This window comes from Cupressus sempervirens, chromosome 7 (genome assembly GCF_028749045.1).
Source record: "Cupressus sempervirens isolate cs-2001-9-10 chromosome 7, ASM2874904v1, whole genome shotgun sequence".
Taxonomy (NCBI): Eukaryota; Viridiplantae; Streptophyta; class Pinopsida; order Cupressales; family Cupressaceae; genus Cupressus; species Cupressus sempervirens.
In genome coordinates this window covers 637,705,626-637,716,069 of record NC_143124.1, presented here as the reverse complement: position 1 = coordinate 637,716,069, position 10,444 = coordinate 637,705,626, and the positions used below count along the sequence as shown (strand labels likewise).

Sequence of the window (10,444 nt, the reverse complement as noted above, 5' to 3'; positions counted from 1 at the left end):
CATGGGGATTGGAGGGCCGCAAAAGGATAAGTAAGGGGGGCTAAGGACACCGTGAGCATTCCCCCCACGCCAGCGCCACGTGTACATCAGATATGGTCAAACACCTACCCTTCGATCAAGGCTACGTGTCATTTCTGCCGCAATCATTGCGCAATCTCTATCTCTATACGCGTCGTCAGATAATTGGATAGCGGGTTTGGTGCGACAGTCCGTAAATGATTGCCGGCGGGAAGAGCACCGGCACCGGCAAATGTGTTTCGTGCCGGTAAAGTGTCAAAGTAAAATCGGGAAATTTATGGAGCTTCTCTGAAGTATCGATAGACCACCGACATGGCGAAGTAATTAAGTGGGAATTTAGGGATAATCATTATTATGGCCTTGAGCCAATCGATTTTGTGTTGAAAAGACAGGAAGTGGGTCGGATGGGCTATATATGGAGGCTGGGGGAGATGAGGGAAGATCCAATCTAATCTATTTTCTTCAGGTGAGGTGAGAGTCGAGAGTGAATCGTTTCCCCCCTTGTTCTCTGCCTCCCCGCTTCTTACAATCCCTTTCTTCATGCGTTTGAATTGCATTCTGTGAATGATTTTGTTGCATTTCTGAAGAATACGTTTCATTCTGTGAATGATGCATTTCTGAAGAATCTTTTTCGTTCTGTGAATGATCTTGTGCCTTTTTTTTTTTGGTTACTTCATTAGGTTTTCTTAGTTGTTTAATTAGGTTTTGGGTTGTGGGCATCGTGTTCGTGGGTTGTTTTTCTGTCCCATCTGATGCTCTGCACAATCTTCTTGTAATTTGCCGCAGGCAGATCATTGCTTGTGACAAGTAGGTCGGTAAATAGGTCTGCCGGGAAAGAAGGCGTTTTGAAAATCCTTCTGGATCTGGTTTAGGGCAACGGTTGAGGTTGTTTTTTGAAAACCTCACCTGCACTTAGTTCTTCTTTTTCTGTTACTTCTAGAATTTGTTTCCTTTGGTAGGTAATGCTAGATATAGGCAATTTCCGCATTAAAATTTAGGCATTTGAGGTTTTGGTTTTGCATTTGTTTGTTTGGATTTCTCTATTTTCTGGTGCACACAATAGGAGAAAGAGAGCTGTTTTGTTAGAAATGGCAGGAGCTACTCAGTCTCAGTTTCCATCTCATGTTCCGAGCATGAAGGGTCGGGCTTTCACCATAGATCCTCTCAGCGAGGAACTCATGAAGGCCCTAGAACCCTATGCGGAGATCGGAATGAGGAGCTCGAGAGCGGAATTAGGACAGAACGATGAGCCTGCGGCTGACACTTTGTCTGGCTCTTCATGTCTAGAGCAAGAACAGACACTGATGTTCCAGTCCGGGATTCCGGACGTCTGTGTTAATTCCGTTCAAAGGGTCTCAGATTCCGGTTCTCAATTTCTCATGAGTGGAAACAGTAATGCCGGAGATTCGACCTGGTGCCCGAGTTTTGAAGGGTTTCCAGGCCCTAGCAATCAACGGCAGTACGTGGATACGAGTTTGCAATCTATGCCTGGATCTCTACCGGGTTGGGCATCTTCTCCGACAAATCTATCCTTTCAAGATCAACAACAACAACAACCGTTGGGCATTTCAGAAATCTTTGAGCAGATTCAGGCCAACTTACAGAGAAAGCAGCAGATGGAACGTTTGCAATTGCAGTTAGCTATGGCGGTGCAGCAGCAACAAGTATTGGGGATTTCAAATTATCACAAGCAACAACAGCTGAGAAATCATCAGAATCCTCTGGCTCCAAGAGGGCAACCGATGAAAGTTTCCGACAAGATTGGAATGGCCAAGCCCGGGAAGCTGTACAGAGGAGTAAGGCAGAGGCACTGGGGAAAGTGGGTAGCAGAAATAAGGCTGCCTCGGAATAGAACAAGGCTATGGCTTGGCACGTTTGACACTGCAGAAGAAGCCGCATTTGCATATGATAGAGCAGCCTATAACCTAAGAGGTGAATACGCCAGGCTCAATTTCCCGGACTTGCGGCATGTTTTGACTGCCAATTGGGGAGATGGGTCTTCAAATGGGAGTGCTCTCTCAATGTTGCATTCTTCCGTAGATGCCAAGGTCCAAGCCATTCGCCAACGTCTCTCCCAACAGAATCATAATCAGAGTCAGAATCAGCGTGAAGTTGAAGGACCTGCAGTCAGTAATTGCTCCTCTATAACAGATGTGGCGGCATCGCCATGCAAGAGTGAAGCTGATTCAATGCCTTTGCAGAGTGCTCCTTCCTTCTCAATCTTCAATGATCTGGATGATTGCCTCACCAAAATGCCTTCTTTGGATCCACAAGTCATTCAGGACGTCATAATGGCCTCTTGATTCTTCTTGCTTTTCATTTGTATGCTACTCTACAACCAAGATGCACGTTTTGTAATTGCATTGGAGGTTATTATTATATACATGTAGAGCAATAGTATGTTTGTAGATTAGCCTAGTAGCCTGTAGGCTTATGTAGAGCAGAATAATTGCAGCTCTTACTCTGAAAGAGTTGCCATGCAAGTTTTTAGCGCATGCATTTGTACATGCTGCAAATATCCATGTATGTAACGTGTCATTGTATATCTCGCACTGTGAGAAATACATATATAAATTATATTCTACTTGGTGCATCATTCATGTATGTTTGGAATTTCAACCTTGTGTAAGCTGTTTGTTATCTACTGGTAATAATGATTGAGAAAACAGTGCAATGAACGGAAATCATCATAATAGACAAGCACTTGATATTTGTCTCTAATAGTAATGTTGGATAAAAAGAATATAACCCACATGCAATTTGCAGTAGTAGGGACCTCATACTCAAATTTTATATTGATTCTTACTGGAAGCTTCAGATTTTCCACAATTAATTTTGCTGTTGTCCCGCACTACCAAAAAATATATTTTATAGGAAAGGGTAATGTACACTTCAGTCACTCCCCATTCTGCGGATAGTCAAGTGAACCAAATCAAAGATCACACTACATTTTTTATTCTTCTTAGATATGAAATCTGATAGAACTGTTTTCTTTTCTGTTTTAAAATGATTTAAGATGTTCCCAATATAATATGAGATCTTGACTATTCTTCTGAGATATGAAATCTGATAGAACTGTATTCTTTTCTGTTTTAAAATGATTTAAGATGTTTCCAATATGATATGAGATCTTGACTATTTGCAATGGTGTTGAATGGTGTTGAACATGCACACTACAAAATTCATGAAGTATGAATCAATAAGTTTGACTTATAATCAAAATTATAATATTATTTCTAATTTTAATTGTGTTAGTTTTCCTAAATGATATTTAATTGAGCAACTGTAAGAATCCATGATCAAGATAACTCTATGTTGCTGGTCAAGAAATAAATTTAGATGAGATTGTTTCTGGTTATTATAATTATAATAGTTCTTGAAGTAGAGTTTGGATAATTCAGTGCTCTTGAAGTATAGTTTGGATTATTCAGCGCTCTTGTATTAAATTCATTTTTTTCTTGATGATAATTACACTGCTATCAAATTTGCACAATTTATTATAATTATCATAAAAGCTTTGTAGATTTTATCTTGTGTGTATATTTAGCATCAATATTTCTATCACCAAAATGAAAGTGAATCTGATGATGATTCACATAATTATAATGTTGCTGAAAGATTACAAAGTATGTTCTATTGACAAAAATGGTACATTTGAATTAAAAAATAATTAGATTAGATTGTTGCAGGTATAGTACCAATAAATATTTATATGATATTAATTTATAAATTATGTTTAGGATCACACACTATCAAGATTACATGTAAGATTTTAAATACTATTTCTGATAATTCAGTGTTCTTTCATGAAGATCATGAGATCATATTTTCTCCTTGATGATTATGACATAATTCTGATGGAAGATCACACTTTATTTTTAAACAGTGTTTATAATAATTCAGTGGTCTGTTGTTAAGGTTATATTTTCTTCTAGATGAGCATGAAATATTTATGATGAAGGATCACAAGTGCAATCCATTGAGAAAAACTAATATAATTGAAATAGAATTTTTTTAAAGAGTTGTTTTTGGTATCACTGTTGAGTTTTTAAATGATATTAGTTTATAAATATTGTTTCAGATAACTCAGTGGTTTCTTCTTGATGATTATCATGCATCTTGATGACAGATCAGAGTGTGATCCACAAAGAAAACTAACAGAATTGAAATGAAAAATAATCAGAGAGATTGTTTCTAGTTTGCACTGAGTGAATTTTTAAATGGTGGTTAAGATAAGTAGTGGTTCACTATCAAAATCACTTCTTCTTGATGATGAATCATGCAATTTTGATGATTGATCACTTAGTGTGATCCATTGAAAAACTCACACAAAATTCATGTCTGGGCCAAAATATTCAAATAAGACTGTTTTGTGTCAGCTTTTCCAATGACGATTATGATCACAATTAAATTTTAAAATGATATTTAAGATCATGATTGACCACTTAGTGTGATCCATTGAAAAACTAACACAAAATTCATTTTTGGGTCAAAAAAACCAGATAAGACTATCTGTGTCCGCTTTTTAAATGAGGATTATGATCATAATTAAATTTTAAAATAATATTTAAGATCATGATTGACCACTTAGTGTGATCCATTGAAAAACTAACACAGAATTCATTTTTGGGCCAAAAAACCAGATAAGACTATCTGTGTCAACTTTTTAGATGACGATTATGATCACAATTAAATTTTAAAATAATAGTTAAGATCATGATTGACCACTTAGTGTGATCCATTGAAAAGCTAACACAAATTTCATGTCTGGGACAACAAAATCAGACAAGACTGTTTGTGTGAACTTTTTAAATGACCTGTACCAGCACAATTAAATTTTAAAATGATATTTAAGATCATTATGTCACTTTTTAAATGACTTTTAGAATCACTCAATGATCCATGATCAAAGATCATACTTTCATTATGCTTAAAAGTAGATCACATGATTCTAAGGACATGACATTGAAAATGAGTCATTTGAAATCTAGCAACACAATTGAATTCAACACTCTTCTAAAATCTGAATGCACTGTGGACAACTCACACCAAAGAAAATAAGTGCTTTCACATATGAAAAATGTCCATGGTAGAGCTACTAAAGATGGTGAAATATTGGCATTTCTCCACTGGGCAATTGGGAATTCTCCAGTGAGTAAAAGGGGTACAAATGAGAGAGATAAAATTTGATGGTATCCAGAGGTACAATTCTATTTACACGTAGAAAGTGAGCAAGTTGAAGGGGCTAAATGCGTCATGGGTGATGTCAGACCAGCAACTTTGGCATCTTTTGTTCAGTGCTTCATCCAACTTAATGAATTGACGCTTTTGTAGAATTTAAAAGAAGAAGCAATGCATGCCGCTTTATCTAAGAGATGAGATAAAATATGACAATATATGCAGTGAAAAGCAGACAGCAAGATACCAAAGCTTGTGAGTGTTCACAAGGAGAAGAAAAAGGTTGTTTGCCGTGTCTTTCATGTGAAGGAAAGGATTTATATTCTTTCTTTCTCCTTTTCCTCGTCAATGAAATTTGATCATCATCTAAGGAAATGGATGAACATAGAAAATGAAGTGGCACTAACCATGGTTAGGCCTTGCAATTAGCTTAGCTGTAAAGTTTGGGTTTATTATTCCTAACTAGTTATTGACTCTGTTGCTTCTAATATTTTTTATTAGACAAAAAAATATTTTATTTGTTTAGTTAGTATGCACTTTATACTCTTTGGTATGAAAAGACACGATATTACCTCCTTTTCTAATATGTAATTTTCCAAGTAAGTTACATAAAGTAGTTCAGTTTACAAAAAAATTTAATAGGCTGAAAGTGATATTTGATATGCAAAGTCTATGAAGATAAATATAGGTATAAAATTCGGAAAATAATGATAAGGATTTTCTTCTAATCATAATGGTTTAAAAATGTTTGTATTTGTCACACTTTGACAAATCACAAAATTATGTCATTTCTTTGACAAATCATAATATTATGTCATTCTTTAGGTTTAGATTTTAGTTCTCGTCAAGAGCAGGTAACTATTGGAATTATCAAATGGCAATTTATTTTGGAGAGTCAATCAAATTTATAGATTTTTTAAGTTTACTTATCTTTTCTAAAGTTTTAAAATTTTAACTTGTTTTTGAAGTTTCAATAATCTCATTTATTTAGAATTTTATTCACTACAGGTAAAAAAAAGGCAATGAAAAAAATTAATTACATTTTTAAAAAATCAATAATTTAATACACTTTGACATAAATATATTTGCACTTGGTAAATGTGCTTAAAATGGATTACAGAACTAAGCATTAATGTTGGATAGACATATTTGTCATATTGTCTCTCAATCAATGAATGTTATAATAGTGCTCTTGATCTACCTCTATGTTCTCATAGTCTTATCATTACTTTGGTATTTCTAAATATTAGTTCTTACTATTAAAAAAATTGAGTTCTCTCAACCTAGATATGGCTACTCTAGACATAACGTCAAAGTCTCTTTAATCATTCTTTTATAGAATGAAAAATAATTTGTTTAACCATATTTTGGGGGCATTATTCTCAATAACTTGACATCTCTTAAACATCCTCGTGGCATTAATTTTTAGTCTTTACTGACACCACTATAACTTCATTATAATGAATTTGATTGGTAATGTCTATTCCTTAAACCCAATAGCACTGTCATTGATAACTTACATAGGTGTGTTGTGTGGATTTCACTTGTTTCCTTCTTCATGGTCACTCTTTTGCATTTACTATCAAGCCAACAATAGAGATCTCCTCCTCTCATCTTTCTACCATCATAATGATCTTTGCTTCCGTGATTGATACATTTTTCTCTAGTATGCTTCCCAAGGAGACACTTCATTTATTATGTAGAGAAAAATATTGATCTTAATCACTTCCTTTTACTATTTCTATATTACCTAATTTACTATCACAATCCATTATCATAATGAAATCACTATTCTTTTCCATGATATTGTACACTTAAATAGTGTTCCAAGTTGTCTCTTCAACTGAGAATGATCTCTTTATCCATCTCTTTCATTTATAACATCAATATTCACTAATTTCATGCCTTCAAGTCACTGCAATGATTGCTCCAAACTAGACCACTATGATAACATTTAGATCATATTTTCAATCTTTTGAGTCACTATTATCCTGAACAAATATCACTCCCTTTGAATTTTTATATCACTTTCATGACCTTCTTTGCTGCATTCTAATAGTGAACTTGTATTGAACTTTTTGTTTTCACGATGTCTGTCATTATATCTATTGATCACTATACTATCATGATTATGTTCTTTATTGAATTACAAGGCACATGTTTATTATTAGAGATCATTGTTATAACTATTTTTAAATTAGTGCCTTTGACTTTCAACAAATCTCTTTTAAAGTTCCATTAACATTGGCACTAACAGTCACTATCTTCTTTCCTTGTAATTTTCATAGACGTCTCCATTGCTGTACTTCATGGTAATTGCATTTCCTTTATAGAACTATCACAAACTTCTAAGAATTAGTGAAGGACACTTCTTGGAGGGATACATTCCACTTCTCCATGTACAACCCATATACGTGTCTTAACATTTTATTCATGCTAACTTAATAAGATTCTTTAAACTTTACTTATATACAATAATATCATTGTTTTATCCCAATATTGCCTTCATAATGAATATTTGTGTTTCATATTGTGACACATGATAGTCATAAATTGTATCCCTTTATTAATCTTTCATTTTCAATTATTTTTCTCCTCTATTTCTTGGTTATTGCTTCTTACAGCTATCTTTGATATTCTCGGCACATCATACATGTACAATTTCTCTATTGTCTTCAAATAAAACCCTTAAAGTGACATGACAGTTAACATGTTCTCTTAAAAATAATGATAATGAATCCTTAAACAAGAAAATCAACATTGCAAATAGGGAATTTCTTTAGAATAATGATAATGAATCCTAAATAGATCTCGTCTTGAAATATTTATTATGGGTTTTATTAGCTCAATCGTAATAGGCTTCATCCTAAGATCTATCTTATATCAATAAAAGAGGGTTCAAATTTTGTTGGTTGAAGTAGTTTCTCATCAAAATCCTTGATATTTTTTATCTTGGCATGTAAAAGAGTTAAATATAGATAACTAAGGTAGTTGTAATTCTTTAAGGTGCAATAAGTCACACACATGCAACTAATCTCAAAAGATATGGATAAAAGAATACTTAGCGATGTTGTTGAAGGTGATATTGAAAATGTTCTTACTCAGAATGCTCATTCTCTATCAGCTATTAATACATCATCTGATTCTACTACTTCAAGAAATATCAAATATAAACTAAAATATGTACAAGAAAGGTTTCCTTATATATAAAAAAAATATTGATTTTGTAGAGAAAGGAATACAAGAGCTACCTAGAAACTAGAAACAACAAGATAGGAAAATAATATATGCTATGACCTAGAAATACATTGAACAAAACCTTATCCAAAGTGATTGAATGCAATTTTATCTTTGGTATTCTTGTCATTGTGGAGGAGAAGCATCCCCTGTAAATCATCAAATAGCTTATGATTATTACAATGATAATGAAATAATTTTTGTGCTAGGGCAATAAGAATCAATTTTTGTGTGTACTAGGGCAATAGATCTTGTTGTTTACCTTTCATTGGATCCAAATCTAATAGAAGCAGAGGTCTATTGTAGAGGAAAGGATATAAAACATTGTAAGCTTGATACTAACCATATACAATTTGGTGTAAAGAACATTCAGGTGCATGGACAACATTCCCCATCAATTCTCCTCATTTGTGGAATTACATTTAGATTAGATTTTGGTTTATATTTTATATCCACCCAAACTTTTAAGTAAAAATTATTTAATAAATTTAAAAAATTCATTTAATTTTAATTTTAAATTAAATAATTTTTATTCTTAATTATTTATTTCTTTATTTGTAAGTTAAAAAAGAAAAAAAAGTAATCAGTATAGAGTATAAAAATAATCTATTTAGTGATGTGTAGTTAGCAAATATTTTTGTCTTTATTTTTAATATAAGATAATTAAAATAAATTTAATTTCAAATTTAAGATATTAAAATAATAATATATATTTTGAAGATAAAATATTAGTTTTTCTTTGAACTTTCAAGCTTTCAAAGTTTTTTTAAAACACTTTGGCTCTTACAAATATGCATATGTATCTCCATAAAGCTAATTGAAAATTTTGACACAATTTAATCTAGAAATATACACAATAAAAGAACTTATCATTTGCTTCAATAAATTACCTTCACTTCTTCCTTCAAGCAATAATTCTATGTTATCTAACCCTCGCAACATTGTTTTGCGCTCAAATCTCTCGAACTTCTAAAATTAGTTAATACACTCTTCAATTAACTTGTTATTTCAGATATTCTACATATTTAATAATTGGACCACTTTGACTTGGTGCATCGATTCGTCAGTCTTCAAACCCTTTCCTAGTCATTTTTAAGCACCCTTGTCTTCTACTCTAGCTCACATACGTGGTAGCTCGATATTCTAAATATTTAATAATTGGACCACTCGGACCTGGTGCATCGATTCGTCAATCTTTAAACCCTTTCCTAGTCGTTTTTAAGTACCCTTGCCTTCTACTCTAGCTCACGTATGTGGTAGCTTTGGTACTTTTTAATAGGCTGAAAGTGATATTTAATATGCAAAGTCTATGAAGATAAATAAAGGTATAAAGTTTGAAAAATAATGATAAGGATTTTCTTCTAATCATAATGGTTTAAAAATATCTATATTTGTCACATTTTGACAAAACACAAAATTATGTCATTTCTTTGACAAATCATAATATTATGTCATTCTTTAGGTTTAGTTTTTAGTTCTTGTCAAGAGCAGGTAACTATTGGAATTATGAGATGTCAATTTATTTTGGAAAGTCAATCAGATTTATAGATTTTTTAAGTTTACTTATCTTTCCTAAAGTTTTATAATTTTTAACTTATTTTTGAAGTTTCAATAATCTTATTTATTTAGAATTTTATTCACTATAGGTAAAAAAAGACAATGAAAAAAAATTTACATTTTTAAAAAATCAATAAAATCAAAATCGAAGACAACTGTTACATCATTAATCTTGTAATTTAGCTGATACACTATTTGTGGGTTTGAATTTAAATAAATAATCTTTATTAATCTATTTAAAAGATTTTAGTAAATATTATGTTATTTAAATTGAAAATTATAATAATCTAATTTGTTCACATAAGATTATATTTAAAATTTCAATGATCTCCACATTAGCTCTATTTATTTAGCTTTTGATTTTTGAAATTGATTTAGGTTTTAGTTTTTAAATTATTTAAATTACAATTTTAATATGTTTTTTAAATTTTTTTAAAAAAAGTTTCTATAACTC

General features: G+C 32.2%; 1 protein-coding gene across 1 annotated transcript; it reads left to right on the top strand.

Moving 5' to 3' along the window:
* Positions 1 to 329: 329 nt before the first annotated feature.
* LOC149548298 (uncharacterized) lies at positions 330 to 2,614 on the top strand. The gene has a single exon (XM_089792393.1). It carries the CDS (start codon positions 1,107 to 1,109, stop codon positions 2,319 to 2,321), a length of 1,215 nt encoding a protein of 404 aa, XP_089648519.1. The 5' UTR covers positions 330 to 1,106; the 3' UTR covers positions 2,322 to 2,614.
* Positions 2,615 to 10,444: the final 7,830 nt, after the last annotated feature.